Source organism: Talpa europaea (genome assembly GCF_964194135.1).
Source record: "Talpa europaea genome assembly, chromosome: 5".
Lineage (NCBI taxonomy): Eukaryota > Metazoa > Chordata > Mammalia > Eulipotyphla > Talpidae > Talpa > Talpa europaea.
Window position 1 is genome coordinate 143043231 of NC_140071.1, and position 26106 is coordinate 143069336.

The 26106-nt window shown below is 60.0% G+C and overlaps 2 protein-coding genes across 2 annotated transcripts in view; both read right to left on the reverse strand.

Annotated features, from left to right (window-relative positions):
* The window catches only part of HTT (huntingtin), a gene marked incomplete at its 3' end in the record, with an annotated part of 99898 nt that extends 95341 nt beyond the window's left edge, over positions 1 to 4557 (reverse strand). The window contains exon 1 of the mRNA XM_084233040.1: positions 4311 to 4557. Coding sequence (XP_084089166.1) covers positions 4311 to 4498 — 188 coding nt within the window. The 5' untranslated portion in view covers positions 4499 to 4557. The remainder of the gene's footprint in view (positions 1 to 4310) is intronic.
* A 4347-nt stretch (positions 4558 to 8904) lies between these two features.
* GRK4 (G protein-coupled receptor kinase 4) lies at positions 8905 to 25484 on the reverse strand. Its single transcript, XM_084233385.1, has 9 exons — positions 25362 to 25484; positions 22613 to 22803; positions 18654 to 18691; positions 13520 to 13609; positions 12380 to 12588; positions 11639 to 11776; positions 10389 to 10526; positions 9879 to 10013; positions 8905 to 9031 (listed from the first exon to the last, which is right to left on the reverse strand). The coding sequence occupies exons 1-9, from the start codon at positions 25467 to 25469 to the stop codon at positions 8978 to 8980; spliced, it is 1101 nt and encodes a 366-aa protein (XP_084089511.1). The 5' UTR covers positions 25470 to 25484; the 3' UTR covers positions 8905 to 8977.
* Positions 25485 to 26106: the final 622 nt, after the last annotated feature.

The window sequence follows — 26106 nt, forward strand, 5'->3', positions numbered from 1 at the left end:
ATGGCTAAGCAGTTTTTATTCTGAACAAAGCTGCTGTCAACACTGTGCACAGGTTTTTATGCAAAGCACAGCTTTCATCTCCCTGGGACTAATGCCCAGGCCTCAATGGCTAGGTCGGTTCTCTAAGAAAGTGTCCAGCTGTTTCCAGAGCAGCCATAACATCTATGTTCCCACCAGGAAAAAGAGAGAGACCCAGTTTCCTCACCACCAGCACTGGGTGTTCTCAAAGTGGTTTTAAAAAAAAAAAAAAAAAAAAAAAGATTTATTTCTACAAGCACTGGGTACAGTCAGAAGCGCGGGGAGAGTGAGAGAATTCACCAGAGCCAGAGCAGGGAGCAGAGCAGGCAGAAGGACCGAAGGACACTGCTGAGGGGAGCAGCGGGCGGCAGGAGAGGTCTGTGCGCCATGTGGGACCCTCGCCCGGCGGCCGGGGATCGAACTTCGCAGCCCAGCGCTCCACCGCTGCACCACCAGGGGAGGCCCCAAAGTGGTTTTTAAAAAAACAAAGTAGGCAACTGTTTTGGTATAAACATGCCTCTGGTCAGTAAAATCTAAAGTCCTTCTATTGGGGTCCAAGGCCCTATAAGTGGCCCTCCACCCTTCTGACCTCACCTCCCACTCTGCCTTCATCTCTCTTCAGAACTTTCCTTACTAGGCCGCAAGCACAAAGCCCACCCTTCCTTCCTTTCCTGGCCCCTCTACCTGGGTGGAAATCTCTTGTTGCAAACTTTTTATGTAAAAAGTTTGGGCATCCAAACCGGGCATCCCTGGTAGCGCAAGGGGTTAAATCTCAGCACTGTGAAGCTGTCTGCAGCCACTGCAGCACGAGTTGGATCCTGGCCAGGGCGCTGCCCACAGGGCGCAGCAGACCTCTCCTGTCTCCCCGCTGCTCCCCTCAGCAGTGGGTTTCAGTAGATCTGCCTGTTCTGCTCCCTGCTCTGTCTCTGGCGAATCCTCTCACCTCCCACACCTCGGGCCTACACCCCTGCTCTTGTATGCATAAAGAAATTTTTTTCTAAAAATTAAGTGCATCTGATTGGTGTGAGTCTACACTTCTAAATCATACACAATATTGTAAACCAATGTTATCATAACAAATTAACTAATTTAAAAAGTTTGCCAACCAAGGCAAGGAAGTGTACACCTGAAACCTATACAGTATACTAAACTGTGTTCTCAACTAAAAGTAAAATACTATTATATTGTGTGTGGACATGGGTGTGCGAGTGCGCGTGTGTATGTATACATACATACATACATACATATACACACACACACACACACACCCTCTCACTCTTGCCAATGTCCATGACTCTAATTAGGGACGTAACACTGTTTAGATCCCCAAATGATATACAGATTCAAAACAATCCCTATCAGAATCCCATCTGGCTTCTCTGTAGAAACTGACAATCTGATCTGATGATTCACATGGAAAAAACGATCTTGGAAAAGAACAAAATCAGAGGACCCACATTTCACAATCTGAAACTGTGACACAAAACTACAGTCATCAGAACTTCCTGATGGGGTAGAGGACAGACATATAGACCAACAGAAGAGGATTAAGAACCTAGAAATGGGGCCTCCCTGGTGGCGCAGAGGGGTTAAGCACTGCACTATGAAGCAGTCCACAGCCTCTGCAGCATGAGTTCGATCCCCCGGCCAGCCAGGGAGTTACCCACATGGCGCAGCAGACCTCTCCTGTCTTGCGAGCTGCCCCCCTCAGCAGTGTACTTCAGTCAGTCTGCCTGTTCTGTTCCCCACTCTGTCTCTGGTGAGTCCTCTCACCACCCCCACCATACCTCTGGCCTGTACCCCAGTTCTTGTATGCATAAATAAATCAATCTTCAAAAAAAAGAATCTAGAAATAAATCTACACACTTGTGGCAACAGGGTTGCTGAGACAATTCAATGGGGATAGTCAATAATCCTTCCAACAAATGACACCAGGATACTGGATAGTCACACGTAAAAGAATGAAGTTGGACCCTTACCTCACACCATATATAAAAAGACCCAAATCTGAGAGCAAAAACTCTGAATTTTATTTTAAAATATAGGAGTAACAAATCTTTTTGACCGTGAATGAAGCACGCAACAGTTTCTCAGATATAAGCCCTAGAGCACAGCACCAAAGACAAATAGAAAATTGGACTTCATCAAAATTAAAAACTTTTGTGCTTTAAAGGAGCCTATGAATAAAGTGAAGAGACAATCTACAGAAAAGGAAAATGTGTTTTCCTTTGTAAAAAATTTGTAAAAAAATTATTTTTACAAATCGTATATCTGATAAGGATCTACTATCCAAAATGTATAAAAAGCTGTTTAATTCAAGAATTAAAAAAAAAACTGAAACTAGGGGAAGAATGAGAACAAGAGCTACTACGCTAAGTCTCAGAAAGAGGCTGGGTCGCTCATCGTACAGCTGAACTTTCTCAGACACATCCTACCTGATTAAGCTACTATAGCAGCATTTTCTGTTATCTGCGACCAAAGACAATCCTAATCCGTAACACCAAAAGGAACTGAGTAGGTCATGTTAGCAGAGGACAACAAATCCTGATGGCTCTCGCGTCAAAATTCAGTCACTTCTTACCTGGCCACGGCTGCCATCCTGACAGAGTACCCCGTCGTTGCTCACCTAATGGAACACAGCATCCTCCCAGGGTCCCCTTCACTCTTCCCAGCCAGTGTCGAATCCTGCCAGTCCTCCCACAGCAGTCGGAGGACTTGCCCTAGCAGAATAAACGCCCCTGTCTTCATCCCACTTTCAGGAAGGTCGTCTTGGTCTGGTGTGGCTCCACCTCTCTAACCTCCCATCACGAATTCAAACAGGCCAACTGACCTTGCCGCTCCTCCCCCGGGGGCTCTGGCCCTACCCCACTGCCTGCACGCTCCCCTTCCACACGCCCTCCTGGCCCTACCCTGGCCTCTCCTCAGGTCTTTATTCAAAAGCCATTTCCCCCTCCATGGACCTCCCCTGGACACCTGATGCATAAAACCAGCACCTCATTGGCCCAGATAGCTGCACGTCCCCTTCCCTGCTTGGCGGTTCCTCCTCCACTTTTGCTTCTTCATCTGTTTGAGTGTCTGTGCCCCCCCAGCACGAAGGCGCCACGAGAGCAGCTCTGCCTGCTCACGCGCTGGCCCCGCACCGCAGGCCCCCTGGCCGCAGGCCCCCCGGCGCACAGCTCAGTCGCCAGCACCGACGCATGAATAATTAAAGCCGGGGAAGGTGCGGATCTGCGGGAGAGGAGCGCGGCCCGAGACCGTGGCTGCGAGGGCTCTCCCGGCCCGGCCCTTCCCCGCGCGGCCGCCCGGCTGGCTCGGAGCGGCGCCACCAGAGGCCGGCCCCTCGGCGCGGGTGGAGCGCGGACGCCCGGACGCCCGGACACCGCGGCCGACGGCTCCAGGGCCGCCGCGAGCAGCGCAAGAACAACAGATGCCTCCACCGTGCGGGGGCCGGTCCCGGGCCGGGAAACGGATTTTCTGCCGAGGCGTCTGCACGGACGCGCGTTCGCGCCTCCGACTCCCAACCACCAACTCGGCCTCCGGCTTCGGGGCGCGGGGCCTCTCCCCGGCCGGCTGCGGCTCCTCCGCTTCGGAACCGCGCGCTGTCCCGACCCGGCGCGGCGCCCGGGAGGCCGGAGGGCGCAGCCGACGCCCGGGAACGCGGGTCGGCGGCTCGGGTCGGCGAGACGGACGCGGCGTCCTCCGGGGACGCGGGGCCGCGCCTCGCGTGGGGACTCGGGCCGCGCCGCGGGCTCCGAACCGCCGAACCCGCGCCGGCCCCGCCGCGCAGCGACTCCGGGCCCGGCCGGCCGGGCGCGCGCCTCCCCCCGGCCGGGTTTCCCTGGTCCTCCCGCGGCTCTCGCGGTCGGGAGGAGGCGGCCCCCGCGCCCTCGCGGCCCCCCGCAAGGCCCCGCCGCTCCCCAAACCCGCGGCTTCCCGTTAGGCTCTCGGGACGCGGCCGGCGGGGCGGGCGGGCGCGGGGCCGAGCGCGGAGGGGCCCGCGCCCGGCCGCCTCCCCAGGCGCCGCGCCGGCTCCCGCACGAGCGAGCCCCGCCGGCGCCCCCGCCGCGCGGCCGGGGCCCGGGGCCGGCTCCGCGCAGGGGCCCGTCCCGTCCCGACGTCGTGTCCGCCACGGCCAGGCCGGGCCGCGCCGCGAGCGCGCAGGGCGAGGGCGGCGAGGGCCGGGCCGGGCCGGGCCGGGCCGGGCCGGGGCGCGGCGGGCAGGAGGGGAGGGGAGGGGAGGGGAGGGGGGGGAGGGGAGGGGAGGGGGGGGAGGGCCCGCCCCCCGCACTCACGGTCGAGGCAGCGGCTCGTCGGGCGCGGCCAGGCCGGGCGGCGGCGGGGGCGGCTGAGGCGGCTGAGGCGGCTGAGGCGGCTGAGGCGGCGGCGGCGGCGGCTGAGGCGGCTGAGGCGGCTGCTGCTGCTGCTGCTGGAAGGACTTGAGGGACTCGAAGGCCTTCATCAGCTTCTCCAGGGTCGCCATGGCGGCGCCCCGCCCCGCAGGGGCAGCCCGGGGCCGCGGGCCGGCGGGCGGCGGCGCTCAGCAGCGGGGCAATGAATGGGGCTCGGGGCCGCGGGCGCAAGCCGCTCGCAGGCGCCAGGCCATCTTGGGCCCGTCCCGGCAGCCCCCGCGGCCGTGCGTCCCCCGACGCTCCGCCGGCGGGGCGGGGCCAGGCGGCGGAGTGATTGACAGACAGAGGCGGCGGCCTCTGCCAATGGCCGGCCGAGACGTCAGCCCACCCCCCGAGCTGTCTCGCCGCGCGGAGTCCCGGCGGCGGTCGAGATTACAGCTCCCCTCTCACGAGAGCGAGCCGGGCGCGGCGGCGGGGGCGGGACGGGGCGGGGCGGGGCGGGGGCCTGGGGGCGGGGCGGGATGAAGCCACGCCCCGGAGGGGCGGGCGGCTCTGCGGCACCTGCCCTGGCCCGGGAGGCCGCGGCGGGGCGGGCGCCCGCCCGGGAGCTCCGTCGGGAAGGCGGCGGCACAGGAAAGGCGCCCGACGAGGACTCCGGGGCCACTGGCCCCGCGGAGGCAGGGAAGGAGGGCCCCCCAGTCCTGCGGGCAGCACCCCAGCGTGCAGGGGGCGCGGGGCGGGGGCTGGCAGGCTGCTGCACGGTGACAAGCTCGGGGTCAGCTCCTGCTGCCCCCAGAGGCGGCTGCAAGCCAGAGCTACCCGAGGGCCCCCTTGCGTGGGAGGGGACTCCCGCCCTGGCCGCTGCTCGGCAGCAGCCCGCGAGGATGGTGGGCACCCGGTGGGCGAGCCCTGGGAGGGTGGCTCCCAGCGTCTGCCAGAGGCAGGCGAGCGAGACAGGGGTCCGAGGACGGAGGCGTCCGGGGCGGCTGTCCCCCAGCAAGCCGCAGGAAGCGGGTCCGCCTGGGCGAGGCTGCGGGCTCCGCCACAGCCCCCTTCCTCTCAGAGCCCCTCCCTCGCCCCAGTGGTCAAGTCAAGGGACCCCGGCCCCACCACGTTGTCCCCAAAGGGAGAGCAACGTTCCCGGAAAGGAGGAACCCCTGAGAAACAGGTCCCCCACCTGGGGCTCCTGGCCCCCTGCCAGCCACGGCCACACAGGCAGGGCAGGCCCTCTGGCCCTCCGGAGGCCCTGGCTGGGAGCAAGGCCGCAGCGGCCAATGCTGGTATTAAGTGGCGGGAAGATGCGGCTTCCTTCTGGCTGAATCTGCGTTTCCCTGATGACGCCAGCGCGGCCGCCTGTCGGTCACTCTCCTGGCTCGCCTCAACAGCAGCAGCTCTCGCCGTGAACTCTGCTGGAGTTGGCTGGGCTTTGGAGGAATAGGCTGACGACGTCCATGCCTTTGAACTCTCGCTCATTATCTCAAAATGTTCTCCCTCTCCCTGGCGCTCAGGAAAACCAAGATGAGACACCCCCACTTTCTCCTACCTGCAGCTTGCTTGTCCTGTGTTTTGGCCCCTCCGGGTTTCACTCTGGATAACATCATCTGACTTGTTCTTTTTTTTTTTTTTTAAAGATTTATTCATACATACAAGAACCAGGATACAGGGCGGACGCGCGGGAGGGTGAGAGGACTCACCGGAGGCAGAGCAGGGAGCAGAACAGGCAGAAGGACCGAAGACACCGCTGAGGGGAGCGGCGGGAGACAGGAGAGGTCTGCGCGCCCTGTGGGTTGCTTCCCGGTGGGGGATCGAACCCGCGCTGCAGAGGCTGCTGACAGCTTCAGGGCGCGCGCTCCACCGCCTGCACCACCAGGGGAGGCCCGGCAGAACCTATTTGCAACAGGCAGGTTTGTGGGGTCTGGGGTGCCCTCTCCCTGCCCTGTAACAAAAATGGTGCCTGTGGTGGCCCCCACACGGCCCCTCCCGCTGCCCCTGCTGCTGCTTTGCGTCATCCTCTAGATGCTCGTAAATCAAAGACGTCACAGTCCACTTCACCTTTATTGCTGCTCAAGTTGCCCCCAGTCCAGTGGAAGCCTGTTTGGGGCAGCCCCTGGGTACTTCCAGGCGCCCCACCGTTTCTCACAGGCCTCACCAGACGCCCCGCCCGCCGCCCTCTGTCCCGAGCGCCAGGGGAGCCGAGGGGCGCGTGGCCACGCCATGGTGGAAAGCCGCGGGGAGGGCGGGGGCGGGCTGACCTCCAAGGAGGGGCCACGCTAGTGCCCCCAGGCCTGGCCTCACCCTTGTGTCTGCTCAGGGGAGTGAGTTCCCGCCCCGCGCTCCCCTCTGCTCCTGCTGTCTCCTGTTGTCCCTTCTGCTTTTGGATGGGGGCTGCTTTTGGATGGGGGCTGCATTCTTGGGCCCGTGTGAGGACCCTCCCCTGCAGCAAGGCAGTTCCCCAGGCTTGCTGCATCCCACAGCTGGCTCGCCAGGGCGCCTCAAGCAAAGCGCAGGCCAGTGAGGGGAGCTGTTTGACCCCCGCCCGGCCTGGAACCCGGGACGCCCCGCGGGGTCTCCGCAGTCAGGGCAGCAGCTCAGGGAAACTGCGTGGGCAACTGATGACAACGCGGTCATGATTCAGCAAGAACATGAGAAAACTCGGTGAAGGCTAAAGGGAGTTCTCACCAAGACTGGCAAGGACCCCCAGGAGCAAGGGCTTCCAAAAGCTTCTAATTGTAATAATTCCTCACCACTTTTCTGGAGCGCTTTGGCAATGTCCATCACAAGGTTTGAGTATGGGAAACGTCGGCTCGCTATCTCCTGACAGAGCATCGTGATAAACACTCAGAGCTGAACATCAGAGACGAGGCCCAGGGATGCTAACTAAGTTAAGCAGCGTCAGCGGGAACATAACAAGATTTGAAATAATGTAAAATTCCAGCAGTAAGAGATTGGCAGGAACAGCCACCTTCTAAGTGTCAAGATAATGTCAAAGACCCACTGAAACGTCCAGGAGGCGGCAGAGAAATCGGGGTCTCGTGCCGTTGACGGGGTGCAGATGCTGCACAGTGCAGAAGACGGCACATGCATTCCTCAAAAGTTAAAAACAAGGACCGCCTGACTCAGTGATTCCACTTCTGGCCTAACACCCCCAAGAATTGAAAGCGGGGTCTTGAAGAGGTATTTGTGCACCAGCACTAGTCGCAGCAGCAAGAACGCCCGCGCAGCGGAGTGTCGTCAGCCTTAAAAGGGGAGGAAATTCTAGAGCGCCCATAACACGGATGACCCTTGTCACACCGAGTGCGACAAGCCAAGCCAGTCCCCAAAGGGCAAGTGCCAGGCAGCCCCTACACACGGAGCCCTGGGGGGCCTGGCTGGGGAGCCCGGAGGCAGCACGTGGTGCCTGGGCCGGGTTGGGCGCCGGTGGGCAGGGATGGCTTCGTAGGGAGAGTCCCAGACAGCGAGATGGAGAGCTGGGGGGGCGGGGTGAGCTGCACACTTGAACTGGCTGAGAGGGTAAGTGTTGTTTGTGTATTTTACCATAATTCGAAACAGTTTCTGGTGAAACAGTTCAGCAAAAGAAAAACCTGCTGGGCTGCTGAAAAGGGGTCTCCTCAACACACTGGTGCCGGCGGCCTTCGGGCAGCGGCCTGGGCACAGCTGGGACAGCGCGTTGCGGACCCAAGCTGGGTCCACGAGGCCAGGCTCAAAGCTGGAGTCCTCCCAGCGGCCCGCACCTGTCAGGTGCTGTGCTGGCCCCAGGAGCACTGGCTGGAGCCACGCCCACGGGCACGGGAGGACAAGGCACATCCTGCCCCTCGAGTCCAGTGTCCAGGCACCGGCGTGTCCAGCCCCGGCAGCCTCTGTGGCAGAGCCTGGCTCTCTACTTCCCAGCTCCCCTGTCACCTCCCTGAGAAGTCAGGGTGTCTTTGGAACCCATCACACCCTTCCTGAGACAGCCCCTCACCTAGGCTGCAAATGTCCCCGACCAGGTGCAGAGCCTGCCGTCCACCTCAGCCCAGCGCACCACCTCCTCTGCAACAAGTTATTGGCTTTGGAACTCTGATATTTCTTAATCTGTTCAGGGAGCCCCTAAGGGGTGGGGTCCACCCTCCCACCCCAACAGCCAAAGGACCCCTTCTCCTGAGACCTAAGCCTGACCTGCGCCCACTCGCCGAGGTCCTGCCCCAGGCTGCTCTGCCAGAAACCCCTCTGACACCCCAGACAGCCAAGCCTCACCGCAGGCTCCTGGCAATGCCCTCTCTCCAGGGGGGACAGCAGTGTCCAGGCAAGTAGCCACAAAGACGGGCACTCAGGCCAGAGCACGAGGTGAGGCGGACACAGGAGCAAAGACATCCAACCCCTCCGGGGGGCATGTGGACCCCAGGCCAGGAGAAGGGCCCATTCCCCACACTGCTGGGAGGAGGCCCAGGCCCCACCCCATCCTCATCCACCTTGGGGCATCAAGCGCCCTCGAGTGGCTGGCCCATCCATCCGGCTTTCACGGAAAGACAGCTCTTGCGCAGGAGACGCAGATCACACGCAGGCGCATCTTACACGTTTATTGCAAGTCCGGGGGGCAGGGCTGCAGCTCCCGACGCGGGCTGCATGTGCGCTCACCGCCTGGTGGACAGCTCTTCCTTCTGGCCGGGGCAGTCTTTGAGGCAGCCCTGCAACACAGCAGCAGGCCGGCCAGTCAGCCCAGCCTAGCCGCCTGGCCCCCTGCCGCCAGCCACACTTGGGCCGCGCACATGCAGGTCACAGGCAGCGTACACACCCTCTCTCCCCCACCACGGCGGCTCGACCCCAGGGGCGGGCCCGGATCTGCGCCCCTGCACAGACCACAGCCCGTGGCACGCTCACTCCCACGGACACGGCAGGGCGGGTGGGGGCCAGGGCTCCTCTGTGAGCCCCCGGAGCCTTCCTGTCCACGAACGCCCAGCTGGCCACCCTGCCGAAAGCAGCCCGTGCCCAGGGACCGTGGTCACGCCCAGGACCTGCACGCCCCAGGGGCTTCCTCTTCACAAACAAGGTGGCGAGGATGCTAGTGGACAACCTCGAAGCAAATTGCTCGGGGAGGAACGCTAGCTGTCCGCCCGTCCAGGAGAAAAGGCCCCTGGGAAGAAAAGTCCTAAACGTCGCTGCAGACACCGTCCCTCCAGGGCAGTCTCGCCGGAGAAGCAACTCTCGCTGTGAAAACCGGCCGGCGAGCAGACACCCGAGGGGCGGCCCGCAACGCCGAGGCAAGTGGCGCGTGACTCCATGACCGTCTGAGAAGGTGCTGGCGTCTGAGCCCAGCGGGACGTGGCGTTGGAGGGGCACCTGCTGCTGGCCATGGGCCCTGGGCCAGGACAGCCTGGCCCCGCGGCAGAGGCCAGCCAGCTCTGGGGCCAGCAGAGCCTAACGGCTGCTCAGCGGCGCGTGGTGTCGAACACAGGGGCCTTGCCAACAGAGAAGGCCTCTGTCGTGCGGGAACCGTCATGTCACAAACAAGCCGCCGACGTCCGCTCTGCTCACCCCTCCGCTGAAGAGCCTAGAGAAGAAGCCCTTCTTTGGCCTGGAAACTAGAGGCTTCATCTCTTCTGCACTGAGCGTCGTATTTTCCTCATTCATCGTTTCATTGATGTCCTTGAAACATTCGGATTCGATCATCTGCAGAAGAGCAGAGGAGTGGAGAGGCACAGGGCAGCCCGTCCCGCCGCCGCGTCCCTGCCCAGCGCTCCGGCCCTGCAGTTCCCGGCCTGGACGCCACTTCCGCTGCTTCCCAACTGCTTCCAGAGGCCAGTAACCTCTGCAAGGCCACCCCCTCCTCCTTTCTGAGTGTGCCCCCAAAGCAGCTGGCCACAGCGGAGCTGGCTGCCAGCCCTCCTGGGGAGTGGGACTGGGGACCAGGAAGCCCGCGTCAGCACGGCCTGCGTAGGGAGCGGAGGCTGCTGCCACCCAGACCCACTCACACACGCCCACATGGAACTTTTGCTTTTGTCATCACCGTGACCAGCGTCCACTGCTGTGCTGAGCAGGCGGTACCTCATTCTGCCAGGGGATGGAGACACAGCCGGTGGCAAACTCAGCGTAGAATTCCTCATCTGAAGTGTCTAGGAAGACCCCCTTCACCGTGGAGAACTGATCAATGTCCAAGATGTCCTTACAGTACACCGCCTGAGGCTGCACCAAGAACAAGGACAGCCACTGGAGGCCTGCTCGGTGTCTCTCTCTCTCTCTCTTTCACGCGCGCGCGCGCACACACACACACACACACACACAGAGTCATGTGAGGACGCCCCACGCTCCCGTCTGCCCCCTGAAGCACTTCCTAGCCCCACGCAGTCTCTCTCCCGGCTCGTCCTCTAGTGGCATTCCTGTGTTCAGAGGCCAGGAGTGGGGCGAGCAGGCAGGTAGTCTAGGCCTGGGCCACCTCCTCCAAAGTGGCTGCCTGGACTTCTGAGGCCCAGGCACAAAATGCACAGGAGGAGACCCCGACCAGGCCACCCGGATCAAGAGGCACCCTGGTTCTGAGCAGCAGGCAGGCACTGCCCTCAGGACAGTCAGGGAGGCAGGCTAGGAGGGGGCCTGGGGGAAGGCCAGCACCCCAGACCGCTGGACAGGCTGAGAAAGGCCCGAAGCACCTGGCGAACATCTGGCCTATCCGGTGGGAAACAGCTCTCTGAAGGCCCGCAGAACTGGCTCGCTGCCACCGTGGCCCCCTCAGCCTGGTTTCACTGCCGTCTTCCCAGGCCGCCACGGCTCCCCACCCATGCCCACCCAGGCCCTGATGCCCGGAGCCTTGTGCAGTCGCAGGGAAGCCCGCGGCCTGCGTGTGCGAGGAGAGTGCTCTAGTTTTTGTTTTTAAACTCTTCTTCCCTGCCCCTTTGCAAGGAGAATAATCATCCAACTTCCGCACATCCCACAGGAGCGTCTCGGAGGGCTTTCTAGAACATGCTGGTGGATGTTTTCATTTGCACGTGCCCCTCCAGGGTTAGGCCTGTGGTCTCCGCACGGCCCCAGCACTGGCCTGTGGACGACATGGCCTCCCTGGGCCACAGCCCACTCCGGCTCCCGGCCCGCTGCAGGCCCAGCTGCAGAGCCGCCCACAGGGAGGTGCGGACCCTGGGAACATGGGGGCCCGGCAGGGCCCAGCACAGAGGCACTCCAGCAGAGGGGCCTGGGAGGCTGGGGAGCCACGTGGGGCTTGGGGGAGAAGCAGCAGTTCCCAGGGGCTCTGGCATAAGAAGCTGCAAGGCAGGTGGCCACAACCCTCACGCCCCAGAGGAACTCACATCAGGGCAGAAAGGGGGCTCGAGCATATTTGCTTCCAGTCGCTTGAAGTTGATGTCCTTGAACACAGGGTGCTCCTTCACCCTGGCTGCCCCGTCACCCGTGCACCCCAGGCGCTGCTTGGGGTTCTTGGTGAGTAGCTGTGGGAGGCAGAAAGGAGCCAATTTCAGGGCCTCCCTGATGGCGCAGGGATTAAAGACAGTGCTACCCAGCTATCCGCAGCCTCTGCAGCACAGGTTTGATCCCTGGCCAGGGAGCAACCCACAGGGCGCAGTAGACCTCTCCTGTCTCCCCGCTGCTCCCCTCGGCAGTATGTTTCAGTGGATCCGCCTGTTCTGCTCCCCACTGTCTCTGGAGAATCCTCTCACCCCCACACCTCTGGCCTGCACCCCAGTTCTTGTATGCATAAATACATCTTTTAAAAAAATCACTGAGGACCTTAGTAAAAATTTCCCAAACGCAGGTCTAGATGCTGTGTATTCTTAAAATTAATGCAAGGTGTTTATTTTATCCTATGAACAGAAAGCGTCTCTCTGAAAGACACAGGCATTTTTGTCATTGTCACACACTGAATCAGGCCTTCCCCACGGTGAGCGTCAAGCACAGCCAAGCGGTCCCCAGCCCAGGCAGGAGACCTGGCGCCACTCCCCGGGGGAACCTCACCAGCCCTGCAGCGCCCCCGCCCCCACTGCCTCCCCAGGCCGGAGCCGGGCTCAGCTCCCAGCGCCCCGAACCTGACCCACCATCCTGCAGATGGATTTGGCGTCCTCAGAAAACTTCTCGGAGTACTGCTCGGGGTCCCGCCTCACCCTGCGGTCCACCTCTTCCCGCCTGACCTTCTCCTTGAAGCGCTTGAAGGGAGCGTGTCCCTCGATCATCTCATACAGCAGGCAGCCGAGTCCCCACCAGTCAGGGCTGAAGGTGTAGCTCTCGTTGCTGATGACTTCGGGGGCTACGGGACGGACACCGGAAATGGGATCAGATGTCTGACTCTGGGTGCACGTCCCTGGAGCGCCCCGCGGCACACGCGTGATCACTGGCACGTGCTCCTGCAGCACAGACACCACAGCCCTGCACTGGAACGCGCGTCACAAACGCGTGAACTGTGAAGTCATGTCAAGCCAACAAAGCCAGACACAAAACCATAGTGTGTGACCCCCCTTAACCGGAGGGGGCGGGACAGCCAGGCCTGGGCACAGAGTGGCCTGGAGGCTGCGGGGCAGGGGAGGCCGGCGATCCTCGTGAGTGTGCGGGCCGGGCTCTGACTGGAACTGGCACAGAGCTGCCACCGCAGGCGGGATTCCTGGGCCGCGCTACCCGTCCGCACAGCTGCAGTTAGAAGAGGGCGCTATGTCCGTTGAGGATGAAGCGGGTCAGCACAGAGTAGCTAGCGCGGGATCACGCCTCCAGGGAAGGCCTGTCTCCCAAGGGTGCTCCCCCACGCTCAGGGCGCCCTCTACTCCCAGGCATCAAGAGTGGGGCACAGGGACCACCATGGGGCTCTGCAGAGGCAGCCAGGGACCTCTGTCCAAGGCCACCTGGGTCAGGAGCCACTGCAGCTGTGCGGCCACGCCTCCGGAGCTGACCACGGCCCCCTGCCCCCGCCGGGAGATGGAGGCCTCACACAGAGGGCGAGGCCAGCAGGCAAGGGTGGGCAGCGGCCGGCGGAGACGATCCCGAGTCTGCCTTCTCCTGGCTGTGTGGCATCTGGGCCTCAGTCCCCACGTGCAGGCGAGGAGGGCGGCCCAGAGGGCCCACGCCCTGGCACCAGGGCAGGCTTGACCACCCACGGCATCACTAGCGCTCGCGGGCTCACGCGGTCCCACCTCAGCCTCTCTGTGCCCTGAGGGCGTGGCCTCCGGAGCTGGAGGGTCTTCACATACCCATGTAGCCCACCGTTCCGACTCTTCCTCGAACCGTCTCCCCTTCGGGGACCACCAGGGCTAGCCCGAGATCTGAAATCCGGATGTGCCCTGTGTGTTCAAACACAGGACTCAAGTCACAGGGGCCCGCGGCACTTTAACAACAATGAAAAATGGGGGCTTCATGGGGGACCAGGGGTTAATCTCAGCACTATGAAGCTGTCCGCAGCCACTGCAGCCTGAGTTTGATCCCCAGCCAGGGAGCTACCCACAGGGCACAGCAGACCTCTCCTGTCTCCCCGCTGCTCCCCTCAGCAGTGGATTTCAGTGGATCCGCTTGTTCTGCTCCCCGCTCTGTCTCTGGTGAATCCTCTCACTCCCCCCCCCTCTGGCCTGCACCCCAGCTTTGTGTGCATAAATAAAAATAAATCTTTAAAAACAGTGAAAATGGGGGAAGCACATCTGCAAAGCCATGGATGGAAATGGAAGCATCTCACACTCAGAGTCCCTTCATCTGACATCCCAGAGAACTCCCCGCGCTCGTGAGGCCCCACTCTGGGCAGCAGCACCATGCACAGCAGGGAGTGGGGCTTCAGATGTTAGGGGGAAGTGATGTCCTGAGTTAATCCCATACAGGCTTTGTGGACTCCACCCCCACTCCAGACTAAAACCATTAGGACATTGGGGAAGACAAATCCCATCACCACCAAGGGGAGGGTGGCTGGGACCTGAGGGTGGAGTTGGGCAGCCAGGTTGGATATAAAAAACCAAACACGTGGGCCTAGGGCTCTTTTTGGCTCGCGATCGCTCGCCTCCCGGCTTCACCGCTCCTGGCTGGCGGCCAGCTCTCAGAGCGCCATTTTGGGGTTCCAGATCGGCGGATCGGGTAGGACTCATTTAAAACTTTGTCTCCCGCTTTTCTCCCAGAGCTGTATATTTTCTCATTTCCCCTTCCCTTGTAAATAAACCTTTTATTAACCTTTCACGTGTGCCTGCAGTAGAGCATTGATAAGTCCTTTTAAGTGCGCGGGTGAGGACCCACAGTCAGGCACCCCGTTTTGTATCGGGGTTGCTCTACAACAGTTTGGCGATTCCTATTGATGGAACTGTTGAGAGTAAAACTTTTCTACTAAGGACTGAATAGACTTGGACATACGCCTCATATTTACTAAGTTTTCCTTTACATAATAATACTGATTATTTTTTTGCATTTTGCTCTAAATCCACAAAGTTTTCTTGTTTTGGTGACCAGGATCTACAGCAAGGTTGTAATTTTTTTTTTTCCAACAAAGCTAACTTGTATTTGCATTTTCTCTCCCCTTGATACCAACACAGCATAAAAATAGTGGTAGTAATCTTTTACTACTTATCTCAGAGTCTGTTTTTGTATAACTTCCATAGGGATTTTGTTTAAACTGAAAAAAAATTGCACATAAGTTTCATTGTGTGGCTTTGTGTGGAGTTCTTCCAGAAAGTTGAAACAGAGCTGAACCAAGAAGAGGAGAACCTGTTTGCCTTGTTTGTAGGGTTCCAGAGACCTCCAAAGAAGGTGAGGAAGCTTGCCTCCATTGGCAGGACTGGACAACCCGGCCAACGAAAATGCCCTGGTACCCTCGAGAAGAGGAAAGCCCAGGTGGAGTCTGATGAGACTAACTTTGTACCTAAAGCCTACATCGACCGAATGCCAATGGTTCGCTCTGATCCTATATGGAGTATTTCAACAAAGCCAGCTAAAATTGCTGCTTAGTTATTCTGCCCTGTGATTTTATGCAAAAATAGGCAAAATGGTTTAAAAGTAAACTTAATTACAAACTTTTACTATGCTGTTAAAGTTTGGGATCAAGGTTGAGAGAATTCATTTTTGCATAAGTTGAACCATTTTAACATTTTTTTTCCTGTGATCTTGACATATCTGCTGTCTTGTTCTGGCTAATGCCTCCACATGTTTTCTTTCGGCTGGGACTGATGAACTGTTTTTCCAGGAATGGAGGACTTTTTGCTTTCCACAATGGACAATACCTGGAGGAATTCGTTTTCTTTCAGACTGGAACCCTGGAAAACTTTCATCTGAGACTGTATCCCAACATCCATATGTTTGATCTTCATCACCATGGAAATGGTGGCAAAAAGTGAAAGGGGAGAATTGTTAGGGGGAAGTGATGTCCTGAGTTAATCCCATACAGGCTTTGTGGACTCCACCCCCACTCCAGACTAAAACCATCAGGACATTGGGGAAGACAAATCCCATCACCACCAAGGGGAGGGTGGCTGGGACCTGAGGGTGGAGTTGGGCAGCCAGGTTGGATATAAAAAACCAAACACGTGGGCCTAGGGCTCTCTCTGGCTCGCGATCGCTCGCCTCCCGGCTTCACCGCTCCTGGCTGGCGGCCAGCTCTCAGAGCGCCATTTTGGGGTTCCAGATCGGCGGATCGGGTAGGACTCATTTAAAACTTTGTCTCCCGCTTTTCTCCCAGAGCTGTATATTTCCTCATTTCCCCTTCCCTTGTAAATAAACCTTTTATTAACCTTTCACGTGTGCCTGCAGTAGAGCATTGATAAGTCCTTTTAAGCGCGCGGGTGAGGACCCACAGTCAGGCACCCCGTTTTGTATCGGGGTTGCTCTACAACACAGAGACCACCATTCCCCTGGGAAACCCGCCAGCTGGTGAGAGGCAGGGCCTGTGCTCTGACCTCTGGGCACGACAGGCCTGCGGGGCTGCAGGGGAGATGACCGTCTGAGCAGGCTTCTCCGCAGAGACCACAGACGGCGGGGGTGGGGCAGGGGAGGAGCTGTCTCCCAGGACAGATGAGTTAGGGAAACAGCAAATAAAATCAAAGAACTCACATTTAAAACTGCATTATGTGGTAATACATAGGAGGATTAAGAGAGTTTCAAAATTCCTTACAAAAACAACAAATCATGGAAAACATTCTTTTGGAAGTCTCGGGCGGGAGGCCGCCTGAGGCAGGAGCCAGGTCCGAGGCTGGCAGCCTCCTGCGTGCACGGAGACTGGGGGTGGGGGTGGGGGGAGGTGGTCAGTGAGCATAAGCCAGCAGGAGGGCGCTGGCCTCCTCTATGCACCCTGGAGAGCAGCGTGGAGAAGCGCCTGAGGGCTCATGGCCGCGCCCTAGCAGGGAGCAAAGGTCAAGCACAGCGAGAGGGCGCAGTGACCTGAGCCCAGGGGCTCCCTGGGCCGGCAGGATGGGGTCTGATATCTGGAGGAGCGTGGTCTGCCTCGGAGCCCTGTCTTTGGAACCACAGGCCTGTTTTACTCAATCACAAGACAAAACTTAGACAATTGAAAGCACCACGGAGAAGATGCAGCGCAGAGCAAGGCTGGCCGCCCAGCAGGGGGCCACACAGCCGAGCAGCCGCCCTCCCGCGTCAGAGCTGCGCCGGCCGCGCAGTCTCGTGCTAACACGCGAACACCAGCGTGGCTCCAAAGCTCTCTTACGTCTACGGTGGGTGAAGCAGATAGATGATTAGGAACTAGAATTTTCAGAAAAATACAAATGTGAACCAAGAATTGGAAACAGTGATAGGAATCCACGACCAGCATTTTCTTCAAAAAATTCAGAACAAAGTGTCCCTCTGTCCACAGCAGGGGCCAGCACAATGACCGGCGCAGCAGTGGCCCCACAGCCAGGTACCAGGTGCTTGGGAGAAGAGGCCGATGCCCGCACAGTCCCCGACTTCATGACGGCGGGAGACCAGAAGATCGTCCAAGACAACAGCCTGCCTGGCCGGAGAAGGGACAGCCCGGCCAGCAGGAAGGACAGTGAGGCTGTTAGGGGGAAAAGGCTGTCCTAAAGCTGATCCCATACGGGCTTTGTGGACTCCACCCCCACCCCAGGCCAAAGCCAAAGACACTGGGGACTCCACATCCCATCCCCACCCAAGGGAAGGGGGCTGGGACCTGAGGGTGGGGGTTCAGCAGCCAGGTGGGTATAAAGCCAGACACGTGGGCTTTGGGGGGGGTCCCCCATGTTGGCTCCCCGCCAGCTCGCAGCGTCCGGCCAGCTCGGAGAGGGCCTTTGGGTTTCCAGGTCGGCGGATCGGGTAGGACGCATTAGACTTTATTTCCCTATTTTCTCTCTGAGTTGTACATTTTCCTTATTTCCTTTTCCCTCGTCAATAAACCTTTCATGAACCTTCTGTGTGTGCCTGCAGTGGAGTATTCATAAGTCCCTTTCCCTTGTAAGCGCGCGGGTGAGGACCCACAGCCAGGAACCCGTTCAATATCGAGGCTGTCCTATAACAAGGCCACTGGCTGAGCATCCAGACGGCCAAGATCCTCGTGGCCACAATTGTTGTAGAGCAACCCCGATGGTGATGGGATTTGTCTTTCCCAATGTCCTGATGGCTTTAGTCTGGAGTGGGGGTGGAGTCCACAAAGCCTGTATGAGATTATCTCAGGACATCCTTTCCCCCTAACACAATGTCCCAGGACAGACGCCTCGTGGGCGGTCTTGACGCATGACACAGCACCGCAGCTCTGGACAGTGGCGGTGAGGGGGGCCACGCCCCACCTGCTCCTCCGTCTGTGCGGCTCAGAGCCAACAGGCAGCTGCAGGAGTGGCGGGATCCAGCATGTCCTTCCCTTCCGGAGGAGCCATGCGTCCCCACACTGGCCCACAAGACAGGCTGGTGGGGACGGGGTGAAGGCCGGATCACCACCAGGCAAGCTGGACCTCGAGCAAAGAGCCACTCGGGCCCTCATGCCTCCTGTGCAGTTAACAGCCGTGCCCACGGGGTAGGCCCACAGCAACCGAACACATCCAACCCAGCCAGCCCAGAGCCAGGGTGAGCCGGCGGAACAACGTCTGTGCGGGGCAGCCACAGCAAAGCGCTCTGGGGCAGGGGCAGTGCCGGGGAGCAGCACAGCCGTGGAGCACAGGAGGGGGTCAGCAGAGAGAAAACATTCTCACCCTGAGTTTACTGCACACGCATCTATCTGAGTTTGTGAACACAGTTAGCCGGGAGCAGGGACCTTCCGCTGCGGGCGCACGGGACGACAGCGTGCCTGGGCGTCATCCTCTGAGGGACTCATGCCGGAGAATTCCTTTGCTGCTGGCTCTATTCTGCATTAACTGGCAGCCCCATGTTAACTGTTTCCAAGTCCCTGTTAACACAGCCTACAAGGCCTCCACTTACCCCGGTCGTCCAGCAGAATATTCTCCGGCTTTAAGTCTCTACGAGGAAAGAAAAAACACAGGAGCTCGGTTACACAGAAGCCCGCACGATCCCAGCCACAGCCCCAGCCCTGGGCTCTGCGCCTGCACCCCCAGAGCCCGCGGCGAGCCTGGCCTGTGGGCACAAGGAGGGACGGGGTCCACAAAGGGCTGGTGGCCGCCGACCTGGTCTGACCCAGGAAGACTGCCAAGCGCACGTCCAGCCCCCTCAGGGCCAGGGCGGCCGGAAGGGCTGGCTGGCCCTCGGGTGCCCGGCCTCAGCCATCTCCGGGGACAGACACCGCGAGAACCGGGCGTGGTGGGCGCCACACAACACAGCCCTGCTCCCCGAGGGAGCAGGAGGCCGGGGCAGCTTTCAACCGTTCACAGCTTAAAATAAATTCTCCCCCAAAGCGGCTGATCACAATGACTCACGTGCGCGCCCTCCTCACTGCCTCGTGGCCTCTTTCAGGGCAAAAAATTGCTTCCTGACCCTCAAGAAGCTGCCTGTCAGGGCCTCCCCGGTGGCGCAGCGGTTGAGCGCTGGGTTGCGAAGCTGCCCGCAGCCTCTGAGGCGCCGGTTCCATCCCCGGCTGCTCCCCGGCCCCCGGAGGAGGGTCCCGCATGGCGCGCAGACCTCTCCTGCCGCCCGCTGCTCCCCTCAGCAGTGTCCTTCGGTCCTTCTGCCTGCTCTGCTCCCCGCTCTGGCTCTGGTGAATTCTCTCACCCTCCCACGCTTCTGACTGTACCCAGTGCTTGTATAAATAAATAAATAAAAATAAATCTTTAAAAAAAAAAAAAAAAGAAGCAGCAGCTACCTGTCAGCGCACTCCTAGCTCCCAGGAGTGGAGTCAAGCACCCAGGCCCCTCAGAACCTCAAGAGTATGGGGCAGGCCCTGGGGCCGGGATACCCTGCCCCTGGGCGGCGGCCTCAGCCTGGGGGTTGATCTGCGAAGGGCTCGGTACAGCTGTGGCTGCTGAGAAAGGACCTCGGCGTTCTGGCCTAGACCTTTATTTCCCACCAAGACAAAGCAAAATAATTGATCTAATGGTTAATAAAAGCAGCAAAATTGAACTCCCAGTCTGATAAGGGGACTTGGAACCCCGAGAATCCACAGGAGAAATAGCAGACCCAAGCAGACAGCGGGCGAGCACCGCACCCGGAACCGCGGCCTGCACGCCCCCCACGCACACGCAGGCGCCTCTGCCTGCCGCTGCGCTGCCCGACGAGCCGGGAGCTGCCCACGTAAGTGAGCCCGAGGGCAAGACGCCCCCTCCCTCGGCTGCGGGGAATCCTGGGTCACGTGGTGTTTCTCTTTTCGGTTGAGAAACCTCCACACAGTTTCCATAGAGGCAAAACGGGAACATTTCTTTTGAAATGAGAACATTTTAGACGTTCATCTTTCCTATTTTCTATTCTCTGCCACACACGTCTGCACATGCAGCAAACATCGCTATGAAGACAGTGACTCCTGCACTGAGGGGACACCCTCAACGCAACAAAGCAACACACAGCACCCCGAGAACCGGCTGTGGTCCTCCAAGTGCAGCCCCCCGGTAGCCCTTCCCTCGCCACAGGCCGGTCTGGACTTGCCCCCAAGCTCGGGTACCCAGATGCCTTCAGACGGAGGTCAGACTCCCGGAAGCCTGTCCCCGGGCTGATTCTAAGACATCAGACACTCGGCCGGTCCCGCGTGCCCCTGTGCCCTTGAGTGGTTTGCTCGTGTTTCGGGCACTTTAACTGAACAAGCAGCCCGGCTGCAGAGAAAACGCATAAGAGAGGGCCTCAGGGACGGGGCTTTCTCACCCTCTTAACCTTCTCTCCAAACAACTAGCAGCTGCAGCAGGCACAGCCTCAGGCCTGACAGGCAAGGGAATGCCAGGCTGCCCTGCGCGCCCGGGGTTTGCTGCTCTGATAAGAAAGAAAAGGCGAGGGCAGGCCTCTGGAGCCTCAGGGCAGGGCAGCCGCAGGACCCGACAGCCCGGACGTGTCCACAGAGAAGAAAGGGCCAGACTGCCCGCCATGCCCAGCAGAAACCCAACCAATGGCAGCCTGGCACACTCCCCACCGCCTGGCCTGCGCTGCCTGCGGGTACACCCTTGCAGGTGCAGCCCTGCCCGGTGGCCCGCAGCCTCTGCCCCCGGGGCTTCCTGCCCCTGTGCCCAGCGGGAAATAGGCGCCAGTGGCCAATGAGGCAGTGGAAGGCATGTCCCCAAGATGCGGCCTCTGCTTCTCACCCCGCTCCTGTCTCGGTGTCTTCCAGCGGCTACCTCCCTCCACCAGGAGGCCTTTGTGGTCAGCCTGGACCTGCTGAGTTGCTGGTCCTAGAGGGGACTCTGGGCTCCCTTTCACGGACTTGCAAACAAGCGCGGTTGCTCCCGGCCCGGCGCCCGGCCCTCAGCTCAGTGGCGACACGCTGTTCCCTCAGGACAGCTCAAGCCCAGGGGAGAGCTACCCAGGTGAGGAAGGCGTTTGTGTTCTGCTGTCTCTTTACCAAAAGGGAGCCCACCTTTGTGGTGTCTGGTGTGACAGCAGCTAGGGGCGCTCCCTGGTGACAGAAGTGAGGACAAAAGCCTCCCGCAAGGGTGCTCCAGAGGCTCAAAGGGAGGACGGCGCGCACACCCTTAGGGGCCCACCAGTGGCAGGCGCTGTGGTAACTGCGGAGGAGACGACACGGTCCAGTTTCCATGCATGTGGCTGCCGCAGTGCGGGCCCAGTGAGGGACAGGGAGAACCTTCTGGCCTCCAGCAGACCTCGGAGCCCCGGGGCGAGCATGGCCCTGGACAAGCTCCGCTCCCGTGCCTCCTCCCAGAGAAAGCGCAGCGCTTGTCCGTGCCCAGCACTGCCACCCAGCAGGCCAGCAGTGGTGACAAGGCAGCACACCCTGGCAGCCACCGCAGTGTGGGGCGTCGAGGGCCGCTGTTCGCCCTTGCTCTGCGCTGGCGGTTCGAGCATGTCAGCCCAAGGAGGCAGGCGTCTGTCCTTGGCAGAAGGGACAGAGAGGACTGAGGTCAGAGGTCACCAGAACAGGAGGAATGAGATGCGGCCTTCCTAGTTGCTCAGGCGCGAGGGGCCTGCTGGGCGTGAGGGCAGGCTTGCTTGCGCAGGCGGCCGGCCTTGACTGAGGGAGGGGCCGGGGTGGGGAAAGACACCCCCAAACGCATGGAGCCCAAGGGGCGCCCAGGCATAGGGTGCCCCAAGAGCTCCCAGGCCAGGCAGGGCTGGCAGTGAGGGCAGAGGCCCCCCTTGGGGCGCAGCAGGAAGGACAGGGCCGGAGAAGTCAGAGGGGAGTGGGCTGTGGGGCCCCAGTGGGGCCAGCACCGACTCAAAGCCAGAGAGCAGGCTCGTGCGGGCTGTGGAGAGGGACGGGCATGGCCGGGGGCAGCTCGTGCACCGAGTGTGGCCCGGGTGACATTGAGGGGAGATTTGGTGACCACCTAGTCAGGGACGATGAGGCGAGGACCCCAGACCCTGCGGGAACGGAGCACGTGAGGCTGCCAGCGCCGCGAGCACGGGGAGGGGCTGCTTTCCCCACAGCTAGGTCCACAGACGTGCTGGACTGGCCCTGACCGTCACGTGGGCTTCATTTTCTTTACTGAATTCCGAGGCAAAATTTTTTTAATTTTAAGGCATTTGTTGTGTTATCTTGTTAGAACAAAGTTATTAGCAGAACTGTCGAGGCAGCTGAGGGCCTTGCAGTGGGCCCTTCTCTTGCCTGCACCGGCCGTGCAACCTCTATCAACTGCTCATTGGAAACTAAAGAGAACTGAAAAGAAAACGAGGGTCCACCTCTGACTGGCCAAATTTCCAATAGTGTGCGTGGCCGACCTCTAGGAACCAACCCAGGGCTCCCCAGCTGCCCTCAGGCCCAGGCACCTAAGCCGGGAGCCGGGGCTGGGGAGCAGCCGGCCCCGAGGCCCACGGGTGAGTGCCCATCGTACCTGTACACAATTCTCTCCCTCTGCAGGTCCTCCAGGCCACAGCACAGCTCCGCGGCGTAGAAAAGAGCTCGCCGCTCCTCAAAGCCGGGGCTGCCCAGGTTGTAGATGTGAAACTTGAGGTCCCCTCCATTCATGATGGTCAGCACCAAGCACAGGCAGTCTTTGGTCTCATAAGCGTAGGCCAGACTGACCTGTGGGTGACACAGCACAGAAGCCCACAGTCACCGGAGACACTCGATTCCTGCCACAAGCAGACAGCGTCCAAGTAGCCCACACTAGAGTCATCACCGGGCACCGGTGCCGTGGCAGGGAGGGCCAGCATCGGGCGCATCTCAGCCCTTTACCCATCCAGGGCCTCCCAGCAGTGCTGTGGCAAAAGGAGAGACCTTTCTATGCCAAGCGGGCAGCTGGCAAGACTTCCTCTAGACTCTGGGAAGCCGTGCTCTGCCGCGCAGCCCCCCACATGCCCTACTTCCGGAGCAACAGCTGTCAGCACCTGCAGAGAGGCTCTGCCTGGGCCCACGTTTATCATGGGGGAGAAGCGGCATCTTCACATGGAAGTGACACCCTTGATTGCCAAGGCCCCTGTAATTTGCTGTGATGGCTTTTAGCATTTCTCAGTCTTGCAGTTTTGTTAGATTTTTGCCTTGAGTTTTACATTTCTTTTTTTTTTTTAATGCGTAATTTCACAATTAGGTTTTTTCAGAGAAAAGAAAAGTTATATGCACCCCTAGAAAAATTCTATACCATTGACAAGTCCTTGAGTGTTTTAAGCGTCAAGGATTTAAGCAACCACTGTAGAGAACGGCAGTTCAATGCAATAAAAATTTTGATATGGAATTAAAAAAAAAATTAAAAAAAGATTTCTTTCTATTTTTTTTTTTTTTTTTTAGAGATTGATTGATTTATTTATACAAGAACCGGAGTACAAGCCAGATGTGTGGGAGGGTGAGAGGACTCACCAGAGACAGAGCGGGGAACAGAACAGGCAGACTGACTGAATACACTGCTGAGGGGAGCAGCAGGAGAGACAGGAGAGGTCTGCTGCGCCATGTGGGATTCTCACCGGCTGGCTGGGATCCAACGCGCACTGCAGAGGGTGCAGACAGCTTCACAGTGGGGTGCTCAACCACCTGCGCCACCAGAAAGACTCCAAGATTTATTTATTTATGCACACAAGAGCTGGGGTGCAGGCCAGAGGTGCAGGGGACGAGAGTATTCTCCAGAGAGAGAGCGGGGAGCAGAACAGGCGGATCGACTGAAGTACACTGCTGAGGGGAGCAGCGGGCGAGTCAGGAGAGGTCGGCTGTGCCATGCGGGTAGCTCCCTGGCCAGCCGGGGATGGAACTCGTGCTGCAGAGGCTGCAGACAGCTTCATACTGCTGTGCTTAACCTTGTACCACCAGGGAGGCCCCTGAGTTTTACATTTCTTGATATCTTTCTAAGTGGAGTCAATTAAAGCTCCTCACTTCTATGGTCTGCGGCGGTGTCAGGTCTGGGAGCGTGGTTCAGTTCTTGGTTACCCAGAAAGCTGTGGCTGCCACACATGGCTCTGGGAGACAGCATCCTTGCCTCCCCTGGCCCTTGGTTCTGAGCTCGCCCTGCTCATGTGGGCCCGCTTGGCCTGGCCTGCCCGTGTCTGTCCAGTGCTTGTCCACAGCCTGCCCCCACCCCGTTCAACACAGAAACCAAAGTGCCTCATCTCAATAGAATAGACCATAACTGCTACTTGTGTCACTCTCACCAAGCCGACGTGGAGGTCCATGTTTCAAGCAGTCACATACATGTGTTCCAAATGCTAAAAGCCGTCACAGCAAATCAAAGAGGCCTTAGCAATCGCGGGGTGTCGCTTCCGCATGAAGACACCACTTCTCCCCGCGTGGTAAATGCGGTCCTGGTCAGAGGCTCACGGGGGGGTGTGTACTTGGACACAGGAAACAGGCACTTCCCCACAAAGCTTCCAGATGGGCGGGCGGTACCTATGTGGACAGTGAGGCAGGCGCCCCCGTGTCTGCTCATGTAGAGAAGCAGGTGGACCCCGCACAAGCCGAGTCATCTCAGCACTTGGTCATGCTCCGTGCACACCAGCCCGTGCACGCGGGCCCTGACTGTTACAGCCGAAGAGGCCGGGAGGCTGCCCGTGTGCGGCCTTGGCCAAGCACAGAGCAGCTGACATCAGCACCGGGAATGAGCCGACCGCGGGGCATTTTCTGCACGCCTGTCTCCACCGACCCTTTGTGGCGCAAGAGGTAGAGAGAAAGCCACACTGAATGCCCCACCTGGAGCCCGGCCTCAGTCCTGCCCCTGCCCCAGCACCCCCACCCCTGTCTAGCCCTCCCCCGAGTCTGTGACGGCGGGGCCTGGGCTCCATCCAGCCGCTCCTGCTGGTCGAGGGCCAGTCAGTGGGTGGCCAGGTCAGAAAGAGGCCCTGGGGGAGAGGGCTAGAGGAGGCACGTCAGCCAGGGTGCCCCGTAGCCCGGCGCCCACCCAGACCACGGGCCCCGACGGCTCAAGCGCTGCCAGCAGCAGCAGGGGGAGGGCACCGGCAGGCAGAAGAGCCACAGCGGCCGGTGCAGTTCAGGCGGTCACCCTGCTGCTGTGCCCTGCCAGGGGGCCTGGTGGGAAGCAGGCATCACCCCCGCAGAGCCCTCCAGGCCCGTCACCTGCTGCAGCACAGCGCGGTGCCCCGGATGCTGACCCCGAGCCCACCCGCTGGCCAGCCCGGACACTGGGGGCAGGGAGCACTCACCACAAACCTGCTGTGTACTTTCTCTAGGAGCCGCTTTTCGTTCAGAGCCATGGCTTCGCCTCTCCTCCTCTTGATTCTCTTCTTCTCCAGCTTCTTGCAGGCGTACATCTTCCCCGTGGCGCGCACTTGGCAGGCGCAGACCTAGCGCGCAGAGAGAGGGTTCACTGTCCCCGACCTTTCTTGCGCTTGGCCCAGGCCAGTCAGTGGAAGGGACCCTGGGCCTGCTCAGCCCTCTCTCCCCAACGGTGCCCCCAGCACGGGCCCCAGACCCAGAAGGAGAAGCGCCGGTACCCCCAGAGCTCTAGCTGCCCCACAAGTCGCGCCTCACACCAGCCCCTGTGGGGTGCCCGGCCTGCGGTGAAGGAAGGCACAGAGGGCCTGCCTTTGTGCCCTGGATGCCCCGGGCACCGCGCCGGCCCTAGACGGGGGGGGGGGGGGGCGTGAGTGGGAGGACCACCACGGGCCTACAGCCTCCTGCAGACAGGCCTTGGCCCCATCGCCAGAACCGTCTGGTCTGGGACACGCCAGGCCCCTGCCCACAGTGGAAGCTGGTGCTGCTGGGGGTGGGGGGCGGTGCCTCCCCTGGGGCGACTTCAGGCTGGCCCAGGGTCAGGGTGCTGAGAACGCCAAGCCCAGGCTGCGACCATGGCCTCCGTGGGAGCGAGCTGCTCTAGACGCGGTGTGGCCTCCCACGAGACTGTTCTGACCTCCAGGCTGCTGACCACGAACGGTCTGGACTCACACA